This window comes from Equus caballus, chromosome 5, assembly GCF_041296265.1.
Source record: "Equus caballus isolate H_3958 breed thoroughbred chromosome 5, TB-T2T, whole genome shotgun sequence".
NCBI classification, from domain to species: domain Eukaryota; kingdom Metazoa; phylum Chordata; class Mammalia; order Perissodactyla; family Equidae; genus Equus; species Equus caballus.
The window spans coordinates 99,965,469-99,989,728 of NC_091688.1; the positions used below are offsets into that span (position 1 = coordinate 99,965,469).

Genomic DNA, 24,260 nt, shown 5'->3' on the forward strand with positions numbered 1-24,260 from the left:
TATCAAACTCACAATTTCCACAATTCTTAACATTTCAGGTTATCTGACAACGTGCATCTCATCTCTCGTCTCCTTTTTGTCTTTCCCTGTAAACTCAGTCATCTGAAAGTTTAAGTCCAGTTTCTTTAACGACATGTCTGTCTTATTTTAAAGGCAAATGAAATTGAACTGAGTGGGTTGGTAACAGGGTTAAGGCAGGAATAACACGCCATTATCCATTAACATCTACTTAACTGAAGACTATACTTCCATGATGGGCCATCCTAGCAAACAAGTTCCGCAGTGTTAATATCTAGAGCAAACCCCTGGCACACCAGGGAACACTGTTAGGGCGTTTTTACTACCCATGTGCCAAATCAGAAAGAAGCTCATCTAAACATATTAGAATTGAGTGATTCTCTTCTTAACTGCCCAGTGATGTAGCAATCCACAATAAATAAGTATATAGTGAAAAACAAGCATGAACATCTCTACCATAATTCTGCAACAAAACATTGGCATTCATGATGAAGCTAAAATAGAATCAATTCCACTTGCTGGTTAGAGGACGAATATCTGCTAAGTGACATTTTAAAAGTAGGGACAAACCGGGGGGCTGGCCCTGTGGCCGAGTGGTTAAGTTCACGTGCTCTGCTGCAGATGGCCCAGTGTTTCGTTGGTTCGAATCCTGGGCGCGGACATGGCACTGCTCATCAAACCACGCTGAGGCAGCATCCCACATGCCACAACTAGAAGGACCCACAACAAAAAATATACAACTATGTACTGGGGGACTTTGGGGAGAAAAACGAAAAAAATAAAATCTTTAAAAAAAAAAAAGTAGGGACAAACCATTAGTGCTTTCACACAGAGAACTGAAAAACAATCAAAAGAATTTGAATATGACTGCTCTACAACTTGAGACTAGGTCTTGAACAGCCCTCAAAATTATTAGGTATTTCTTTCCTATCTATCTATTATCCTCTTTGCTTCTGTCCATTTTTCTTAGAATTTCTGAAAACTTTTCAAGAGGAGCTATGGCACACATTATTGAAACACTAAAAAATTGATCTTTCCTAGACCCAAAGTAATTCCCTTAAGAATGTATAGTGAGGGGCCAGCCTGGTGGCACAGCAGTTAAGTGCACACGTTCCGCTTTGGTGGCCCAGGATTCGCCGGTTCAGTGCCCAGGTGCGGACATGGCACTGCTTGTCAAGCCATGCTGTGGTAGGTGTCCCACATATAAAGTAGAGGAAGATGGGCAAGGATGTTAGCTCAAGGCCCGTCTTCCTCAGCAAAAAGAGGAGGATTGGTGGCAGATGTTAGCTCAGGGCTAACATTCCTCAAAAAAAAGAAAAAGAAAAAAAGAATGTATAGAGAAATTTCTCACGACCTAACCTTCCTCCAACTCTGAAAGTTGCTGCAGTGTCACAATTAATTAGACAAAAGACACTATAACTATTTATATCCAAAGATGTATTTTCACTATGCATTTTTAACTATATATAGATATGTATTCATACACTATATTTATAAACTATATACTTTTATATATTTATTATACATATGTATATATGTTTCCACATATATAGGGTTGCCAGATTTAGTAAATAACAATTCAGGACACCCAGTCAAATTTAAATTTCAGATAAACAACAAATGTTACTTTTTAGTATAATTATGTCCGAGATACCGCCTGTCTCAAAGATCCCAGAAGGAGATTGGATTTCAAAGTCATACACTCATAGTGTGACAGGTTTAGAGATACTGTATATTTTTAGGGTAATTCAAAACTTTCAAACTTGTTCTTTTTGACAGAGGTCTTTCCTTACTGCGAGAAACTCAATAAGACCTAGAAGTGTTACGGGAGCTACACAATTTCATTTTACGCATTTGGTCCCTCCCTTTTAATCTGGCTATTGGCAGAGAGAGATAAAAAGAAAAGGTACTCCAGTAGATTTGGGTGCTGGCCTGATCATTAAATATAGCAGAGGCCTTTTTCCCACAGACGACAAAAATCATAGCAGCTGAGAAAAATCAAGGACTCAGGGCACACTATTTAGTTACTCCTCTGTTTCTCCATTTAAGCCTTCTACAACTTTTCCTGTGAATAATGGCTAATATTTAACCTCAAGCTTCTCAAGCCATTCTAAGGCCAGGGGATGTTACTGTGATTCCAAGGCAGACAGCCGAGGTCCCTTTTGAACCATTTAACAGCAGGAAGTTCTACAACGTGGTGTATTTTTAAAATTACAAATCTCTCGGATCAGACCCACAGACCATCCCGTCTAGCGTCCTCTCCTGACTAGCTAAAAACAAGACCTCTGCTTCAGGGCCTTCATGTTTACCTTGAAAGCAATGATGCAGAGCAGGGAAATCATCTCCAAACATTCTTTCTTTTCATAACCCCATAAGTATGGGTCATGATTCCCTTTAAGAACTGATTTCCAATTTTATTCTATAACGTCTCCTGGGTTGTTTAAAATCCTGCACTAAATATTGCCTTATTAAAATTTCAAATATTTTAGCAGCCACAAAAATCTACCATCGCTTGTTTTTGAGATTACTACTCTACCCCTTTAAACACATCATGTGGTATGTGTTGTGTTTAATATTAATTATATTGATCTCAGCTAGCAACTTTCACATACCCCTTAAGATAAAGATGATGGGGATGCTACAAAATCTGCTGTGGGACTCACCAGTGGGTTATCAGCTGCCCGGGGCCGGGACAGCCCCCTGGAAATTTTCAAGATCAACTCTAGGGACCATCAAATAAAGAAAGGAAATCCTGGGCTACATAGACATACCCTCTTCTTCCCTGAAAGCATATATGTTATCCGGTGTTTTGTATTTTGGTAATCCCTACACTAGAATACATACTTGCAAGTTGAGAAGCATCTGCCACAGGTTGGAGGTTCGAACATATTTTTAGACCATAAAGGATGAAAACAGTAGTCTTAAGTGATTTTAGCCTATAAAAAAAAGGTAGTTATACTTGTTTTGTATTTTGTTTTTTCTATCATTAGCAATCACAATTTAGAAGAGAAGGATGGATGCTTTGCACAGCAATGTACCCCAAGATGTATAGTTTTGTTGGGTTCATGGAAGGCCTATAAAAGTAGTTTCAGAGTTGGATGCATAGGCGAGACATGAAGTAGAGGGAGTTCTGGTTACAGGTTGACCTTACCAGTGAGGTCTAACAGCCTAAAGGAGACTCTAACAGCAGACCCAACATCATAATAACATGATATAGGATCAGCTGAGTCTGGAAAGACAATCTTATATTGTAACTAAGTCTGAGAAACTCAGCAAGTTGTCGAGTCTCTCAGAGACTAAGATTTTCCATCTTTAAAATGGAAAGGTTAGAAATAATATATATAAAGTGTTTGGCAAGGGATCTGAAACCCTTGAAGCTGAGTTTTGTCTCTAAGTTTTAAAAGAATCTGAGCCCTTGGTACCTTCCTCACTTGGTTTGCATTTGGGCAGAGTTTCCGGTTGGCTGTTGGGCACCTAAACTCTTTTCTTCTCATTGTTGACAGCAGCTTGTGTAATTACTACAGAATTCCCGCAGTACGCGGCTGCAGGTGTGATGCAGAGCTACACCATATAGACTACATGACACATGAGGTATTCACAGAAGTTCTGGCTCACTGGTTGACATTTAGGTTATTCACCAATCGAAGGAGGGTAAACCAGAATTGCCAGAAATATAGATGAAGCCCGTCAAATGAAACCATAACTCAAAATGGGCTTATGTTAAAGCCATATCATAAAAAAGCCTATTGGGGATGTCCAGCTGTTGCTAACTCAATCCACGCATGATTCCATTACTTAGCCAATTTCCTCAAATTAAGAGACGTTAGAACTCTTCATGTATTACCCAAAACCCATTACTGGCCACAGACTGCTTGACATAGGGATAACAGTACCAAGTATATGTTTTGCTCAGGTTCCCACAGTTGACGTCAATCCAGTAACACATCTGAAATAACTGAATATGTGGCTAGGGTAGGGGTGAGAAGAGCATCAGAAATATGTCAGGAACAAAACTATAAGCAAGCAAAGCAGAATGACTAAGTTGTTATGCCCCAGACACAACAGATATGGAGAGGGGTTGAGTTTCAGACACAACATGTGTTCATAAATATGCTCCCGGCTGAAGGGGCAACAGATATTGCCAGTCTCTGAAGTGCTTGGATTCTTGTCCACAGGATGCAGACTCTTCACAAGAAAGGTAAGCCAAATACCCCAATACCAAAGCAAAGCACAACAAAAAGGGGCTTTGCACTTCTGCTCACAGAGAAGGAGCATTTGTCCCTGATGACTTTGTTCTCTGCTATCTGACTGAATTTGAGAGAAGGCTCAGGAGCAAGCTTTTGCTTCTTCTGAGGGTACTTTGGAGAGTCACTGTGAACCAGATGCGGGTTTCTCATTCAACTTAACAATTAGAAAAACTGGAATCAGGCATGGCAACACCTACATGCTGCATGGTGCAGTACAAAGCAAGCAGGACTCCTGGGTTCTAATGCCTTTCCCACCGACAGCATAGTTGGTTCTAGACAAAGTAAGTTAGGTTTCTGAGCCTCACACAATTGATCTAAGGAATATTTATCTCCATGCCTACCATGTGCTATTTAGAGCTATTCTAAATGCTGGAACTACAATAGTCGACAAGGTAGTTGCAATTCATGTCCCCAATAACCTTACAGTCTAAGGGAGGAGATGAGTAACAACCAAGTTCTACAACAAAAATCAGAAATTGTGATAGCAAATTGTAAAACAAATAAGCTATTGAGTTAGGATAATCAGAGAAGATCCCTCCAAAGAGGTAACGTCTAAACTGAGGTCTGAAAAATAAGACGAAGCCCTGATTGAGCTTTGCCTTTAACATTCTATGATTATACGTTTTGTTAGCAAGTCATATAAGAATATAATAAATTACCCTGTGGATTCCCCTTTAATCTTTATTTTTAAATTATTTGGCTTTGGAGCAAAGAGAACAAGATTTGATTCTAAGCATCACCATTTCGTGGCTGAATGGCTTGGACAAGTCAGCTCTCTCCCTTGCATCTTGGTTTCCCATGGAAAATGGGGCTCTGATTATCCTTTCCTCCTGGCGAGCATCAGGTGAGATAACGTGGCTGAGCACGGAAAGGGCTCTTCACATACATTTCCTCACCATCCATGCTACCTTCGACCTGGCAACTCAAAAATAACAAACAGCATGCACTTAAACAGAGCAGCCCTTTCCTTAACATTCTACCCCGCTACCACAAGAAGCTTTGAGCACAAACAAGCTTTAAGTGATGAAATGGGCCTTAAAAATCTCTGCATTGCCCCATCATTAACGTTTCCTCAGGCAGAATCAGAGTTCTTGGGGAAATGCTGTCCTGGATCATGTGATTAGAACTGAAAAGCAGTGATCAAAAAAGAAAAACCCCTCCTGAATTATTCCTTACTAATACCCCCTCCTCTCTTACTACTTCTATGAAAAAGAGCCCATTTTTTACTCATTTTAACCCAATATATTTATCTTACTTAAAAAAAAGAATCCATTCCTGCCCAGGGGTTCATGTTTGTGTTTGTTTGGTTTTGGCGAGGTTCTCCTATTTTAAGATTTACTAAGGGCTCCGAAGGGTCTTTCTTGAAAAGCAGTATGACCTTTGTCAGCTTGAAAATTTTGCTATGCCAGACATATAATACAGCATTAGACAATGACCTTAAGACCTTAAACATACAAAAGAAGAATATTCATGAGAGAGTATTTTTAATTATTGCAATCAAAATAAAATGAATTCTCTGAAATTGTTATACTGATTTTAAAATATTTTAAAAATAATACTGGTAAATCTTGAAAAGATATTATCAGGGATGCTTCCATGCAATGGATGAGAAAGATGCAAATAAATTTTGTGCAACTGGATCCCGAGTTAAAATACAGCAGGGAAAAACTCAGCGACAGCTCACCCCTGTCAAGAATACAAATGACGTACTGGGCCTGCCAAGAAGCACATACTCTTTGCATCAATAGATGCAGATATATTGAAGTCATTCTGGCTCAATTACAATATGGAGCACATACTCGTTGCATCAATAGACGCAGATATATCGAAGTCATTCTGGCTCAATTACAAAACGGAGCCAGCAGTAGCGATCGCAAGGACCAGGGCTGAGGCAGGGATGGCACTGTGCTCTTCAGCTTGGCAGCTGGGCAGCATCTAGTCAGTTAAATTGACCCTTCTGGGCTCTGAGTGGGATGTCTAGTGCAGGAGTTGGAGTCCCTTTCAGTAGACCCATCAGAAGGTCCCTAGCTTCTCACAATCAGATGAGTGTGCAAAAGTATACTGGAAATGCACATTACCACTGGATAGTCTAAGCATGTTCCATGAATTTAAATTTTTTGAAAATGCTAAAAATATTTCCATCTTTAATATCATGCTGTGCCCATCGGTGAGGTTATTACCCATTCTAGTATTGGTCAAAAACAAGATAATCTATTCAAAGTGCCTATGTAAAAAAATATCTTAAATTACCAAATCAAGTAGAATTACAGAGAGCTTTTTAAAATAAAATAAACCCCAAATCAACTACCCCCGCCGACTGACAAAAAGTCCACTTGCTCTTCGCGTCTCTCCTGACCGTTACACAGAAACAGACTTTGCCCCCTTGATACTTTTTAGCCCGACTAGTGTAAGCCAATGTGGAGTCTCGAAAATTCAAAACATGGTTTCAGGACTCAAGAGCTTGCAATCTGCAGCAGACATAATTAGTCTGGAGCAGATAAGTAAAACATTAGCTCTGATATTAACCAGTAAGATAGGTGAGAGGATGGCCTACAAAGATCTGATCCAAGTCAGAGCAGCTAAGGCAGAGTTTACGAAGAAGAAAGACGAGAAGGGTGACATACCAGGAGCAGGTTCACAGTTCAGGGCTGATGATGTATTTGGGCCAAAGGGAAGTTTTCTAGGCAGTGGAATACCAAGAGAGCGGTAAAGCCCTGTATGTCTTCATTCTCAAGTTATCATAAAACTCTTACTTCTAGTCTTAAACCATATTTTCAATAGATCTTCTGACATCAAGGGTAGAGAGGAAATTGGACGCCCACTGTTTCGATCAACAGGAGCTACTAAAATTTTAGTCTTTTTCAACCTTGTCAGATCTTTTCTTAAACTCAGATGATTGTCCTGGCTATTAGATGATTTCCCAGCAGGGGAATCGCCTCTCAGGTAATTTAGCCTTTTAATTCAAGTCTTCTATATCTTATTCCTAGAGGCAAACACTAAGTTTTCTTACCCAAGCAAGAATTAGGAATTTTCTTTTGACTTCCTATATTATATGCTAAGAAATTTTCTCACCTTGTCCTACTTAATAATATAAGTAATGACTAGAAATAGGTAAATACCAAAAGAGCTAAAGTAAGACTATCAAGTATATTTTAGGCACGGAATAATTTCCCTTAATAAACATGACTGAGATGATCAATTCTCCTCAAGTCATTTTCCCTGCATCTCCTCATTTTAAGTAATTAGATTAATAGTTGAGAATTTATCAATAGTTTACCACAAAATATTTGCAAGTTCTGCTTAACTCAGACGTCTACAAATACTAAAGCTCATCTCAAGCTATCTAAAACATAAAAATGAGTCTCTGCTGTAAACAAGGTTTATTTGGTTTAAAATGTTTGCAAGACATTAATTACATTGATATTGTTTCTAACTATCTAGCTGCCAGTGCTATTGAACCCAAACTCCACCAAGATGTCAGTAATACAACTCAAGAATCCAGAAATCATATTAGAGTTATGAGGGCTTTGCATAATATGGGCCACTGGGCAGGAACAATCTAACGTGCGGAGAGAGGGTCAGACTGAGACCATCATCTTCATTCCAACTTCCTAAGCTAACAGTTCTGTTTAGCAGCAGAGTGAATCGAAGCGTTGACTATTTTCTCGCCAGTTGGTGAAACTCTCCAATTTATCACCTTCAGTTCCAGAGAGAGGAAAGGAAGAAATAGGAAGAAGTAGAGGACAGTTATATTAATTACAAGGATTTTACTACTTAAACTTTGGCATTGGGATTAGTGGGAAAGCAAACAAGTATCAAGAGCCTTAAATATGTTCATGCCCTTTAACCCATTAATTCCATTTGTGGCAATCTAACCTCAGAAAAGAATCAGAAATAGGACAAAGTTATAAGATGAAAAACTTGAAAACGTTAGTTGCAAATAGTTTAAGCTATTAATAGCACATGCGCACAACTGAATATCATGCAGTCATTAAATAGTGTTTGTAATGGGAATTAACCACATGAAGAAAGAGGATGCTATGTTGATGAAAAAGTTAGAAATAAATTATCTATAGCGTATCATTTCAATTATGTGAGGATGAAAATGTTAATCCTGGTTGCCTTCGTAAAATGAGGATTTTTTTCTGAGGAGACATATATATATATATATATTACATATAATATATATATTAATTTAGAAATTAAAACAGCGAAAAGGGATGAAAAGCAACCAATGCCGGGGCATTTAAAGTAACTCACTCCAACTATTTCTTGCTAGGTCTTGATAGCAAAATTTTCAGGAATACTACATTAGTTCTCTTTACTTGAAATGATTAAGACATATATAGCTTTTACTCAAGAAAGGTAATGAGAAGGACTATGAGAAAGTCAACAATCCTTGCAAACCAAAGAGCGAACGTCCCATGTCGTTCTCAAGCTTAATTAGCCTTTTGCTGAAGATGAACAGCAAGCTGGATTTGTAATCAGACCTGGATGTGAGTTCCCTAATTGTCCACTAATTAACCTTATGACTCTGGAGAAGTCATGTCATAACAAAATTACTTTCCACTTAGATTGTGTTTTATATTTTACAAAGATCTTTGGAGTACATTAGGTATGTAATCCTCAGTTTTTATAATCTTCATCTATGAAACGTAGTCTTCAAATAGATAATACCTACGGCTCCCTTTTGGGCTTAAAGTTCTAGGATTTTGTCTAATGCAACCATGTAAGGCTATAATAGAAAGAATATATTTATATCTTTTTTGGTTTGATTTATCTACTTTCACAATTTATATTGACCTAAGACACTAGATAGCTGCCAGATTAACCCTCCACTTTGCCCTGTCTGATCAGCTTTAGCACACAGACTATAGGGTTGAGTTGGAAAGACATTTTTATTTGACAAGTTCCCTTCTTACTGTGTTCTTTCCAAAATAACTATTTAAAATTTGTCTTTTCATGTGTCAAATGCCAAAACCCTCTTGTGCTAAATCTAGTTTTTTAAATTGGTTTAATTACTTTTACTTCCTGGTATCTGTACTCCAATTTCATTTTTATAATCGCTGACGGTCATAACATTATACACTAGGCTGTTAGCAAAGAGTGAAGAGAACTTGGCCATTGAAAGTTTTTAATGATTATTTTTTAAATTTCCATATTTTGAATAGCTAAAAAAAACCTAACGAGATGAAATTGAGCCATGAAGATGAATTTTATTTTCAATAAGTTCACTAAACTTCAATCTCCGAAGGCTTTAGATTTCAAAGGTGGTACATTTTAAAATTACAAATAATTAGCAGACGGAAACATGTGACTGATGAGCAGAATTGCATGATCTACAGCTTTTAAACTCTATTGCACAAAGAGAAAAAAGATTATCAGGCACTTCCCAAAACAGAAAACAAAAGAAGCAGGAGTTTTACTGTCTTCTTCATTTCTACATAACTTAACAGTCCTTTCTTTGTGGAAACACTTGGTTACTTTAAAGTAAATCAAACAAAGGAAGTTACAGTAAAATGTCCAAGAGACTAAACAGTTTGGCACCAGTTGAGGGAAACATCACGTACAAACGGGCAAGACAGAGAGGACTGGCAGGTCCCTGAAGGATGCTAAAGTGGACGGCTGTGCAGAGGAGCACATCGGCAGTTGGCACAGCGCCTTGCAGAGTGTGAAATCTACTGACGGGGGCATAAGTTTGCCCTGGCATCTTCTGGTTTGGTGAGTCCTGGCTTTCCGATAGCTGAGCTCTCTCCACTTGCTGAGCCCACTTTTACTTAGAAACAAAATGTTTTGGAAGAAGAGCACGAGAGAAAGCTCCACCCTTGGTTTTTCTTTCACAGACAACAATGGCACAGATTTGGGGAGTCTTTTAGACAGAGACATATTCTAAAAGACCAGAAAGAAGTATAAAACATGTACAACAAACATTCATTCCATTAATGTATTTATAATTCTATTTTTCAAAACTAGTGTTCTAAGTTTATGTTGGACACTCTAAACATCTTATCTGATTTCTTTTTTTCATGTGGAAAGGCTTAAAATGATTTATTTATCAGATTTGGGAATATCATGCTCTCTTATCAGCTCGCCAGAGGTGCACGTGTCAAAGGTAATGCTCCTTCACTTCATTCCTGCCCGTTTTTTAGAGATTTGTTCACTTGGGGATTTTCAAGTGAGTGAGTTAGCAGAACAAGCAGGCTAAATAGATTAGAATTCAGTGAAGGAAACGGTTCTGTAAATACCAGCGCAGAAATATTTTCACCAAGCGAAACAGATTACAAATCAAATTTATTACCAAACACTAAACAACTGTCAAAATCTTTGATTTGTTAAGTTTTGATAAGACTAGAACTTGGAATACTGAATTACACTCTGGATGATACCACTCTAGCTTGTCATAGAGAGGGGAACTGAAACGACGTTAGATCAAGAATAAGCGGCTTAATCTTCTCGTTCATCTTTGTTTGAAGACAAAGTCCAAGGTAGACGCCTCCATCTTCCTTCTAGGAAATCTCCCTGTGTCCATTATGGCTACTGGAGCGCTGCTCTCTGTTTCACAGTCATGTTGCACACATTGGAAAGGACGCAGTGTACAATGAAATTGCCCCAATTATTTGAATGACAATAAAATTGAAAAAAAAAAATAGCCTCTCTCCATTTTCTTTTTATTCTGCAGGGTGAGTGAAAAGGGAATTTTGGGTAGGCTGAGATTGTTTAAACAAGACTTTACTGTGTTATCTTAGGTCGTGTTAGAGAATTTGGGGAAACAAAGAGATCCTGAATTTAGCAACCTGATCCACAATAGGCCGCAGATTAGTTTAATATGGTTATTTACATTTTTATGAGGGCTTTACAGCCATATAACTATGGCTATTCCTCCCCCTTCTATGTGAAGAGACACTGCTTCCCAGCCAGGGAGACTGCGCTCGAGGTTATTGACAGCTGGTCTAGAGGCTCAGAATATGGCAATTGCAGAATAGGATTCTGAACCAGACCTAAACAATGATGGCCAGACTTAGGAGAACAAGACCTCCCAGAAACCACAAAATTCCCTTACAAAAGTTATTAAATACCTCTAAACTTTTTTCTATATTCATCTGTCCCATTGGGATCACTGACGGTGAGTCAGTTGGCCCTGGGTGTGAATCCTGCCTTTCTTCTTTACCTTAGGCAATTTATTTCAACTCACTAAGCCCCGCTTCACTCATCTGTAGAATGGGGATAATAATAATACTTATTGTAAAGGGTCATTGTGAGTACTAATGACAGAATGTAGGTAAGGAGCTTAGCAAAAGGTCTGCACACAGAATATACACCTGTATAAGTAGTTTGGTTGTTTACTATTATTGTTCTATCAATAAATGAAAGAGCTGAAGGAGACCATGGCGATAGTCTTCTCCGACTGTTTCGCTTTGTAGATAGGAAAAGGCAAAGATTCAAATGATTTTACTGTTTAAGATCATGCACTTAAATAGAGGCAGAGCTGGGACCCAAACTCTCGGCTTATCCCCAGGATCCTCACTGTGCGGCCTCCAGTTCTCTATAAATCTGAGCAGTGAGGAGAGGAAAGTTGCATGGAAAATGTGTGAGGGGCCGGCCCCGTGGCCGAGTGGTTAAGTTCATGGGCTCTGCTTCGACGGCCCAGGGTTTTGCCGGCTCAGATCCTAGGCGCAGACACGGCACTGCTCATCAGGCCATGCTGAGGCAGCGTCCCACATGCCACAACCAGAAGCACCCACAACTAGAATATACAACTATGTACTGGGGGGCTTTGGGGAGAAGAAGAAAAAAAAAGATTGGCCACAGATGTTAGCTCGGGACTAATCTTTAAAAGAAAAAAAAGAAAAATGTATGAGTCCCCCACCTGGTGTCAGAATTGATTTTCATTCTATTTTGCCCTCTAATCCGGGTCACCTCTAACATTTGTGGGACCACATACCATAAGTCCAAATATATAAAGATATAAATTGAGCTATCTCCAACACTCCTACCTTGACAGACATCCCTTCCTAGCAGCTTGGAAAGCCAGAGTGAACCAGAATTCTTGAATTCCTCAGATACCTTTGTATACTATCCATGGACCCTCACGCAGGCCTGTGTAGACCCTCCATAGACTCTCATGCAGGCCTGTGTAGACCCTCTGCCACAGCCTGCACACCCAAGCCCCTCCCACGCAACTCTCCCAAGCCACACTGCTGCCTCCTGGCGGCTCCTTGGCCTAAGGGTGTGTACTCCTGTGGCACATCCAGGAAAGAGTCCTGAACAGGTCCCAGAAGTGGGTTTGAAGCCATTTGGGTCCAGTGGGTCCAGTGTAGTCTGGAGGGGGCCACAGCTGCTCCCTTGCCTTGGCTGACCCCTCCCCTCCTGGAGCAGAGTGCAGCTGGAAGAAGACCGTAAGAGAGCCTTCTCTTAAGGCACAGGGTCCAGGAGAAGGACCCTTCCTGCCCTGAGGACGCCACTGCTCTGATCATATCATTTAATTGTGGCAAAAGTGGAACTACTCCCTTTTGGTAACTGGCCATCTTCCTGGCAGAGTTCTAAGATCAATCTGTTGACCAATAAGATCTACCTCCTTTCAGTTCTGCTGGACCCCACATTTCCCATAATTATTGACTATTCAGTTAGATAGAAAATGACTCACCCAACTTGAGGGCAATCAGCTTATCATGGTCACATCCCAGCGTCATGCGGCTTGGGTCCCAGGTGGCTCCAGGCTCATAGAACGGCATGACTATTCCCTCCCACCTAAGAGCACAGGCAACTAGTTGCCTCTGTGTTCAGTGTTCCAGCACGGCCACACCTGTGGAACCAGAAAAATAAACCTGTGCAGCTGGGAGGACTCACGCCCTTGTGGTGGCATCTGTAGCTGACTTCATGATGCCTTCAGAGAAATAGAATCGTCTATCTCCCACTCCTGTCTTAGAGATTTCCACAGCAAACATTGACTGATGTGCTGGTCCTGACCCGTCCTTCTGAAGAAAGTACTGATTTTATTCAGGACAGCTCTTCTCAACGATAGAACATCCATTTTCTCCGACAGGGTCCAAACCTTTGTACTACACGAAAAAGAGCCCCAGGGCAAAGCTAGCCATCAAAGAAAAAGATAGTGGAGGACGTGTGGGGACAAGTTAGGACAATGACGAGTTGCTTGAACGCAGCTCTTTACTGGATACCACGGTGCGTTCATCTTTTGTAAAACACTAAACGTGCCGGGTACGAAGGACCCCTTTGACATTTTTCACCTGAAAATTTTAGGTGAGAGACTCTGTTTCTCAGCAAAAGCTGCTCCTTCCCCGTCAGTCACAGCTATGCCTCACTGGGATTGTTCTGTGGGTCCTTCCTCAGTAACCATTGTTGCAACTCTGTACTTTTCTGACTGCGTCTGTCAGGAAGGAGACAGGAAATTCTAGTCAGCCCCACAGCAGCTGTGCCATTCCTCCTCTCCTCCTCCAATGACGTCCATTGGCTTTGGTGACACGAGGTCAGGAACTGAGCCACAGCGAAGGTCAGGAAGATAGGTCAGTGTTTATGCCGTTGCGGGGCTGGGGATCCCGCTGAGGCTATTTGCTTTCTTCCTCTCTATACTGTTTCTCTTTCCGTTCCTCTTTTTTATAATTCAGGCCCAAAGCATCCTGTTTTCAAAACATCTGACTGTTTTGCCACTGAGGAACTCATGCTCCGATGCATTTCACTGAAGTGTAAGACAATTCTTCTAATTCAGGAGGCGATACAAGTTGAAACAAAAATTAATGAACAAGTCGAAGAAGGCAATCTGTCGTTACAGAAAGCGGCTGGAGCGTGGCTAACTGAAGTGGGGCTGCTGGCAGAAGCTTCAATAGACATCCTTTTCATCTTGGAAAACAATGTCACAGCCTCATACAGCTCCTGCTTACTTTATTCCACCTTGTTGCAATTCTCAGGGAAAGACAATCTATAGTATTAACCCCCCGGCTGCATCTTCCCCTATAATTCTGGAATTCCTTTTGGAATGTGGCCAACATAAAGGGACCGGGCTAATTTGGGCCAAGGAGAAGACCATGTTTTTATAAGTCACAGAAACAGCTCATTATCTAACTCCCTGGGCTCTGAAGCACACTGGTAAACCAGTTACAATCTTGAAGTCCCTCAGTTTTCTTCAAAATGTAAAAGGGCTAAGAAAAAACAAAAAGTGGGGCCAGCCCGGTGGTGCAGAGGTTGGGTGCACACGTTCTGCTTCAGTGGGCCGAAGTTCGCTGGTTCGGATCCTGGGTGCAGACATGGCATTGCTTGGCAAGCCATGCCGTGGTAGGTGTCCCACATATAACGTAGAGTAAGATGGGCATGGATGTTAGCTCAGGGCCAGTCTTCCTCAGCAAAAAAAAAAAAAAAAAAGAAAGAGGAAGATTGGCAGCAGATGTTAGCTCAGGGCTAATCTTCCTCAAAAAAAAAAAAAAAGAAAGAAAAAACAAAAAGCAAACACATAACCCTATCCAGATGAAGTAAATATGAAAAGACTGCTTGCTTTTCCTCCACTAGACACAGTCAACTCTGTACCATTTGCATGTAGACTGGCACACATGCAATTTCCAAGCACCCCCTAAGCAAAACACTCGCTCTCCCATCACTATTCTTAATCAAGTTCAGAGGTTGCAAACAAAACTCAGTAGTCACTTAGCTGATCAGAGCTAGAGACACATAATCTTTTGCAAAGATGTAGTGGACGTTATTAATAAGTTAACATTTATTAAACTTTTACCACCTATCAGGTGCCTTGCTGAGTGCTTCAGATGCACTATCTCATTTAATCTTTACAGCAACCTGGTGAGGTGGGTACCACTTTTATTTCTGTTTTACAGATAAGAAAACTGAGTCTTAGAGCAGTTAAGTAAGGTGGCCAAGGTTAAGGAGCTAGTAAATGAAAGAGACAGGATTTGAACCACGATCTTTTGACTCCAAAGCCCATGCTTTTCAAACCCTCCCTTTACAGAACATCTCCACACTCACTTCTAGGTGTGTCACTCAGAGACTTGTCTTGGTTCCTTTGTTTAGTGAGGGGTAAGCAAAAGAGGACCAAAGAAGATTACCTAGTGACACTAATGATGATGATGGTGGTCACGTTTTCAAACAACAACTTGCATGGAACGCTTAAATAATTTCAACAACCTTTAAACATGAATGAGGAATTTAATTTTTACCACAGACAATTCACTGCCCAAAAAACTGGTATAGATTTCTTTTGGTGGCCACAAAAATATTCTCATTTTATTACACTATATGTTCCATGGATTAAGCTTTACCTGGGACAATTACCTAGACAATCAAGACTTTGGGGGGAAAAGGTAACTAAATAAAAAGAGAGAGATCGTTTTAAGCCTTGAAATTGCCTTCGGCTGGCGGCCGGGGAGCATTCACCCACTGGCTAAGTGCCTTGCCCTACAACCTTCACAGCGTGGATCTCGAAAACAGGTGAAGCTGCGTGCCTTGTACTGATGCTCATGGCGTCAGATTAGGGGCTAGTGCTTCTTTAGGGTTACTCTATTCAACTTTCATTGCTTCCTGCACACGACACCATAAAGGACGAGCGGAAGCCTGAAGTCACTGGGATTCTCACCAGGACCTGCACAGTCCCTGGTCTCAGGGCCTTATTAACCATTACACTGAACACAACGTTATTAAAAATAAATTTGCAACACAGACCATGTCTAATTTCAGCGAGACACAAACTGGTTAGTCTCCACAATGCATCAACACTCAAAATGAAAAATAATGGCCATCTGCAGTTTCTCAGTGAATATTCTTTTTCTCCCTCTGGAGTTAGCTGCCTACTTTATCTTAGTGACTGCAGAAGAAAGTTCAGCACGTCCATTCTGGTGAAACCAGCTGCAAAACTACCCCTAAATATTGGATCTACAGCTTATATGGGTGTCAATCAGCACAAAATGCAGAGAACAGAGTATCTGTTAACGCTCCAAAGTAGGCCAAAGCAAGTGTGAAAAGCCTTCTACATGGAGGCCAGGGTGGTTTGGAGAAGTTAAACAATTAAGCCCTCCCTCATGGAGAAGCAGTTGGTTGAGGTTTAAACAGCCTGGAAAAACCCAGCACGTAGCCTTCAATTGAGAACTTCAGAGAAAAGTCAGTAAATAGTTAAACCTCAAATCTTCTCTATTTTTTTCCAACTTGGATCTGACCAAAAATTTGAGAAAAGGACTTATTTTTTTTGCCCTTTCATTAAACAACGAGAGCAAGAGTTGTCGTCCCCACCCCCACCCCCTTTCAGGACCTCCTAGGGACGCAATGCTTCCTCTGCTCAGATCCGTTGAGCAGGGGCCAGCCAGCCTTGATAGGAAGGTGACACGTCTAACCCCAGGAAAGAAGAAGGGACACACATCCACCAGTGAACCTCAGGCTGAGAAGGGCATGTTGGCAGGTGCGGAGCAAAATCTCTTCCCAGCCCCAGAACCATAAGACAACAAGACAATACCTCAGGCTAGGATGATTAGGGATTCTGAAAATGTGTACTTATGAGGATACAGGGTTAAGATTTCCCACGAAAATATATATATATATATACACACACACACACACATATATGGAAAGTTAACATTCTCCAAGGGAAAAATACAAACAAACCAAAAGCAACAACTCTTGCTCCATAAATTAGCGCTCTAAATCCAGGTGCTAATTAAACAAATGATATGATAGATAATTAAAGCTTTTCCACACCAAGTTATGTCTGGGTATTGTAAATAAAACCATTTCTTTGCAGTATGGGTGGAACTTCATTTCAATAGATTCCATTTTTAAAACCAGCAGACTTTAAAAAAACGTTTTTTGGAGACAAAATGTACAGATCTATTTATCCTAGGTCATGGCAGCATCCCACAAAAAAATCCTAGAATGTCCTTCTGAGAAGAATTTCAGGATTCATATGACTTCGGGGCAAACCATTCTGTCTACTGATATAAGAAGGTCACATTATTTTTTTGTATTTTCTTTATACATATATAATACCTGATTGCAACGCAACATGCTATACATTTTACCCTATGGATTCATTCCGATTTTATCTTTCTGATAGTTTTTGTAAACGGCATTTTCATTTGCATAGTGATGTGTATACTTTATAAACACCTCTCGCCTTAAACATATGCCGAACTACATATAAGAATAGCAAGTTTGGTTTCTGGAATTAAGCGTGCTGAGGATTTTAAACTTTTGCTGTAGCAGCCATACAAGCACAGTGTGCCACTTGAGAATAGAATTCTCTGAGGCCGATCAGCAAACTCATTCTCACGGCTGGCTGTCGCGGGTGCAGACCTCTGCTGCAGGCAGGGGCCCGGGGAGCTCCCGGCGCTCACACTTGAATGAATAAAACGCGCATCTCTTACCTTGTTCGAAGCCATCTCACTGACAGAGCGGTAGGTCTGTATGGTCTCTAGCTGGTCTAAGCACCAGTCCAACTCCTCCAGCGTTTCCATTGCTAATTTTTGATAAGACTCTTCTGCAAACAAACACACAGACATGTAGTTAGGCTGGAGCGGCTGCAGGCTGTCCATAGCCGAGGGGCCGCCGCCGCCGCTGCTCCCGGTGCTACTGAAGGTGGCCCCGAGCTCCTTCATTCTGCGCGCCGGACTCCTGCCTTCCAGCTCTCTCCACCAGGGTGCTCTGCCCGGCACGGCCGGTGCCAGGTTTTCACACACCCCCCGCCCCCTTCTGGGTGAGGTGTCCGCGATCTACCAAGAAACTTCCTCCGAGGAAGAAGGCGGGAACCGTCCCTTATAGCTCATCTGCATACATGCGTCCTCAGACGACAGGCAGGGGCAGCGAGCTTTCTCAGGCTCCCTCCGCCTTAGTCATCCCGGGCTCTTCGGGGCCGTGATGTCATTTCTCAGTGTTTGCAGTCCGGAGGAGAAATGAGGAAAGCAGTTTCTCTTTTTGCTTTTCTTCTAAATGCAACATACAGCCGCCAGTTTGGGGGGAAACTGACAGTTACATTGGAAGGCTAGGCAGTCATTCATTCCCGGGACTGTGGCAATGTTGGAATAACTTTGAATTCAGCAAACACTGACCCGCGCGAGGGAGAAGCGGAGGCTGTCCCTCCCCGCCCTGAATCTCTCCTGGGAATGAGGTCTCCCTGAGGAGACATCAGGCTGAGAGAAGCTGTCTGGAGTGTTAGGGGAACACGATCACCGGCCTGGGAGCCGGCAGCTCTTGTTCTACTAAACAAAGCTAAAACTTCTGCGCTGTAGTGGCCAGGATCACAGGGAAATTCTGAACCGGACTTTCAGGTGGAGCCAGGTGTGAAGGCTGAAGATTTTCATTTAGATGAAAGCCAGGGACTCACATCCGTCACTGGAGGAATCTAGACTTTCTGGAAATATTTCTCAGCAGACCATTCAAAAAAAAAAATATTGTTTTTAAGATCGTACTTTGGGTGGATAATAAAGTTCTTTTTTAGTGTTCGCAACATGTCACACCATACCCAAAAGTTTGGAAGTCTAAGCTAATACTTAAGGTTATTGACTTACAAACCCTATGTTAATAAACACTGAATTAATTTTATAAATGCTAGGTGAATTAATGATGCTACAGACAGATATAAAAATCAGTCAGACTCTCCGGCGTACATGACTGATTTTAAGGGAAACCACATCCATTAATTCTACCAAACTCTCTGGAATGCATGCTCATAATGGGTGCTAATAAAATAAAATGAAATTAATTAAAATTAAAAATCTTGTGTGGAATTCTATTACAAGAAAAGACTACACCTCTTCCTATCAGATTTGGGATACATTTTTGATATGTTCATACAGAAATCCTAGGGAGACCACATAGCTTCTTAGAATTATTTGAATAGGTTTATGTGTGTGGCACTCATACGACGCAGAAAAGGGAATAAACAGAACAGAGATTTCTACTGACTGGAGTCTCTCGGCCACAAGATGCACATTTCAAAGAATAGGTATTTTGTTTATCCCCCAATATGCCTACGCTTTAGGAGGAACAGGGGTTAAAATTCAATATCCTGTATGTCATACTTAAAAAGCCACAAAACCACTGGAGGTGACTTCCTCCATTTTTTTCACACTCCTCAGAAATGTGCAGACAAGAACTGAGGTGTATTTAGTAAAACTCATTTCAAGCCAGGCTCGCACATACCTTCTCTCTCTTCTCCCTCCTCAATGTTGCTTCAACACGAAGAATGTCCTCACTTACTCTCTAGTGGGTCCGAAACCCCCGCTTGCCTCCTCTGTTTCCTTCCAGAATAGCACTTCTGGCAAGGAATCTTTCCCTGAAGTAACAGAACCCTCCCGTCCTCATTCCTGTCTTCTCATAAAAGAAAAAGTCCAACCACTGCCCGAGTCCTCGGGCTTCACTGCCTTGGTGCCCTCCACCTCGGGACCTGTGGTTCTCCGTATCCAAGATCAGACATTCGCCAGCATGGTGGAGGGGGAGGAACACATGCTCAGAGCCTTTTGAATGGGCTGATATGCAAAACGACTGAAAGGTGATATATCACATTTCTCTTTCACCAAGAGGGAAAAAAAGGATCCCATTTCCACTCATGCTTAACAAAGGAAATACAGTAATTAGAGCAGTAGAAGTGCTGAAGGAGGAGGGGTCTCTTCAAAGGGCCACCAATTAAGTGTTGCCACCACAGCACATTCACTGTCTATTCCACACAACAAGCACACACGTGTCCCTGGAGTTGGTACAAGAGTGAGATATCAGTGACCTGCCAATGGATGTGATGAGACCGGATTCCACTGCTTTCTTTTATTGTGGACAACCGCAATATTTTTTAAGTGAATAGTATTACATTTTGAAGTTAATGAGGATTTGTTCCTTCCCAGATTCTTAATCCATAGTCAAGACTTTCTTTGTGTCCCATTTTAGAGCCTTCTTATCACAGTAACCAAGGCAGGAGGCACAGACATCAGAGTGGGCTAAGCATGGGCCAGCAAAGCCCAGTTACTTATGGGTACAGGCAAAGGAAAAGACAGCGCAGCTCAAGACCGGCTTCCACGCTGGAACTCCGTGGCTGCAGCACCAGATCCAGTGCTTGGTACCTAGCAGACACTCAGTCGATACTTAGAGGAATGGAAACCAAAGTGCCTGCCCAAGCAGCCTGCAAATACTTGGGTATCTAGAGGCTGAAAGGTGTGTCTGGAGCACTGTGGACCGAGCAGCAGTTTGGGAGCGAGACTCAGGCACTCTGACTTTCCTCTTCTACCACTTACTGGGTGGTCCTGGACCTTGATTTCCTACATCTTAAAATAAGGAGAAGAATATTCATCTCATAAAGTTATAAAGGGATTAAATGAGATAAAGTATCTGGTATGGTAGCCAGTTCTTAGTAGATGATCAATACATAGGAGGATGACTATGAATGGCAATCATAGCAACCCCTTGTCTTGGCTTTTGGGGGTGGGAGATGGAGGAACTGTATAGTCAACGAAGGCTTTCCAGGTCAGGGTCAGCTCTATCATTTCCAGGGCCCAGCGCAAAATCAAAGTGCAGGGCCCCTCGTTGAAAAAGCAGGAAAAAGTACTCTTGAAAGTAGTAAAGTATGAAGCTTTTTCCTTTCTTCTGGAGTCTTTCTCTGGATTCTTCACTGTCCCTGTCGTGTTGTTATTGTTTCAATAAATTTTCTATTTTAAGATAGTTCTAGGTTTACAGAAAAGTGGCAAAGATAACATAGAGAGCTCCCACATACCCCACATTTAAGTTTCCCTATTGTTAACATTTCACATTATTATGGCACATTTGTCACAAGTGATGAATGGCATGGTACGTTTTATTTGCTCTTTAATATCATGCTCCCCTAGGCGTGGGGATACCATGAGGTGAGTGCAGTCCCCCCCAGGACCCCACAGGCCCCACATCCTATGACTTAGGGCGCTTGCCCAGCTTATCAACTGCTGGGGTACCCCTACCTTCCAGCTGCCAAACTGATGTGCTGTGCCCCAGCCAGAGGCGGGCTCTGGGGAAGTGACACATTTCCCTTCCCCATGGTACCAATGCCCCAATCCATGGCAGACAGGCGACCTCTAAAGCCGCTATAGCCTCTGCACCGGGTTGTGCTAGATACCTGGGTCAGCGGTGGATAAGATGCTCAACCCCACCAAGACACGGCCTCTGTTCACCATGTAACAGCTATGCCAGCCCAGGGCAGGGACAGCTGCCACCATGTGCCCCTCCTGAGACTTTGCAAGGCACAAATGCCCAACTCAGACCCCTCTGTACCTGCACCCCGGCCCCCCCGGAAATGAAAGGCAGCAGTGGTCGTGGTGTGGGAGCAAGTGCTAGATGAGTCCCAGGGTGCCAAGGATCAGGGAAACGGGTGGCTGAGAACTCATCCAGAGGAGTCACGTGGGTAGCAGGAGGGGGACAGCACATGAGCCAAGACTCCAAGTCATCAGAGTATACTCAATCATGCCATCAGACTTCGCTTACAAAACACAGGAATAAAGATAAAACTATTACGAGTTTCAAGACAGTGACAATGGGGCCCTTCTGAGAGTGAGGTCCTGTGCAATGCTGCATGCCCATGAAGCTGGTCCTGTTTCTTGTCCCAGACAAATGGCTCTGAGAGGGAACCGTGCTTAACACCACAGAAGCAAGTCTCAAGGGGATAAGAGCAGGTTATGGGACTGTGTATGGTCATGGGTTCAACCCTATTTGCCAAAAATTGCCAGAGGGAAGAGGAGCAGGGAGACCCAACCTCCCTTCCATTCTCCCCTCCTTTCCCCCTCTCACTCCAACAGGGGCGGCAAAGGAAGACTTGCCCCCTTCTGCAGGTCTGGCAGGTATTGCATTTGACCCTGAGAAACAGGAAGAGAGAATGGATGGATAATTATAATTAATATTAATCTTGTAATAGTATGTGGCATTCATGTAGCTCTTTTCTCAAAGGAACTCTAAGCACACTACTCATTAATCTTTGCAACCTGTCTGTGACAGGCCCTGAAGAAGTGTGATTATCTCTAATTTACTTTAAGGCACAAGCTAGGAAGTCAGAGGTTAAATTGTTAGACCAAATTTCCTAGCAAGACTGCCTCTTGGTCTTTGAAACACAGGATTCAGCTCAGTGCTGAAAATGCATGCTTTCCTGAAAACGCTGCATTTACACCTGCATCTTACCCTTTCTACGTAAAGTTGAGAAATCACTTTCCTAAATGTCATTTCTTGAGTCTCTTCTTCCCTTTTCTTACCCACCTAACACAGCTGCGCAACATTTACTCAGAAGAACTGGTGTGGTCTGGTCCTGCATCTTGCTTCAGAGGGCGACCTCAGGGGAATTACCTAAGTTTGCTGAGACTAACTCCTTTCCCTGTAAAATGAGGGTGAGAACACTTACCCTCTTCTCACAGGGAAGGTAGAAGGGGAGAATACACACAAAACCAGACAATAAACCTTTAAGTCTTATGCACGTTTTATAAGTATCACATTTATTATTACAGATGGGATACAGGTGCATTGTAGAAAATTAGAGAGAAGCCAAAATTTGAAATGATAAAACTGTCACATTTTTTGCTAAGCGAAGATCACCACTGTTAACCCCTTTGTGCATATCCTTTCATGGATGTGTGTGCGTGTACTTACATATGTATATAATCAAAATGAGATCGTACTGTACAAACCGATGAGTAACATTCTTTTTTTCAGTCAATGGTCTCCTCTTTTCTGTTTAAATAAATTTCCAGTTCAGCTAATACTTAAATCATGGCCCAATTTCCCCAGTTTTTTCAGGCAAATTCAGTAGAAATGTGTATGTGTTAGCAGAGGGGGGTTGGGAAGGAGAGACTGAGAGGGGTGATGGGAAAGGCTAAGAAGAAAGCTTGGTCTGGCCACAAATAGCTGGCTGCCCATAGCTGGAAAACATGGAAACAGATTTTAGTAGTTATGAAGTCAATGCCCAGCTGGTAACAGACCTCAGGTGCCCTAAAATTTGGCCCCACACTCTGTGCAGGCAAGTGTGAGGTGAATACCCCACTGATCTCTGGAAAAGTGGGAACAGAGGCCCTTTACAGACTTGTATCATTTAACTTTGAAACCCTAAGTATCATCACTGTTGACACAGATGAGAAAACTGAGGTTCAGAGAGGTAAGCACTTGTCCCCAATCACACAGATGCAAGCGAAAGCATCACCCCAAATATAAATTTTCTACAAACTGTCTCTAAGTGCAGTTTTTTATTGAGGTATCATTGGCATACAAAACAGCTGTGCATATTTCATGTCTACATCTTGACGAGTTTGAAGATAAGTAGACACCCGTGAGAGTGTCGTCGTGAACAGTGTCATAAACTTAACCATCATCTCTAAAAGTGTCCTCCCTCCCTTTTGTGTGTGTGATAAGAATATTTAATATAAGACATATCCTTGCAATGAATCTTTACGTATACAACACAGTATACATAACTATATGTGCCTAGTTGCTCTCTGGGACTTATTGACCTTGTGCAACTGAAACTACGTACTCTTTGGCCAACACTTCTGCAATCCTTTCTCCGCCCAGCTCCTGGTAACTAATGCTTTTCCTTGGCTTCCATAAGTGGACTCTTCTAGATTCTTGATATAACAAATCATTCTAAATACAATTTTAACATAGCTCTGTATATATCAGAAACGTATCTGTCAAGTCTCCCCCACTTTCCACCCAAAAGAAAGAACATAGAGAAGAAATGGAAATAACTTTTTGTTTATCTGCCTCACATAATCAGACTCTTCCCACTCGAGAAGACAGTGGCTGTTGACAAGGTATGTGGTGGTTAAATCAATCAGGACAATTGCCACAGCAACAGGGATGAATCTCATCAACGTAAATGTGGAGAAAAGAAACCAGATGTTAAAAAGTACGTAAAAATAGGATTCAACTTATATAAAGTTCAAAAGGGGCAGAAATGAATCTATGATATTAGAAGTCAAGACAGTAGTGACAGTGGAGGGTTAGTGACTGGGAAGCGACTTGTGGGGGCCTTTTATGGTCTCTTTGTTGGTCTGGGTC

The 24,260-nt window shown here is 41.8% G+C and overlaps 1 protein-coding gene across 11 annotated transcripts in view; it reads right to left on the bottom strand.

Annotated features, from left to right (window-relative positions):
• The window catches only part of PDE4B (phosphodiesterase 4B), a 486,666-nt gene that overhangs the window by 23,744 nt on the left and 438,662 nt on the right, over positions 1-24,260 (bottom strand). For 8 of the 11 annotated variants that reach the window (XM_023641930.2, XM_023641932.2, XM_070268883.1 and 5 more), the window contains one exon: positions 17,636-17,748. In XM_023641930.2, the coding sequence (XP_023497698.2) occupies positions 17,636-17,748 (113 nt within the window). Of the gene's footprint in view, positions 1-17,635; positions 17,749-17,984; positions 18,473-19,409; positions 19,719-24,260 lie in introns of those variants that run through there. The other 3 variants (XM_014740113.3, XM_070268885.1, XM_014740114.3) reach the window with 3 other exon arrangements.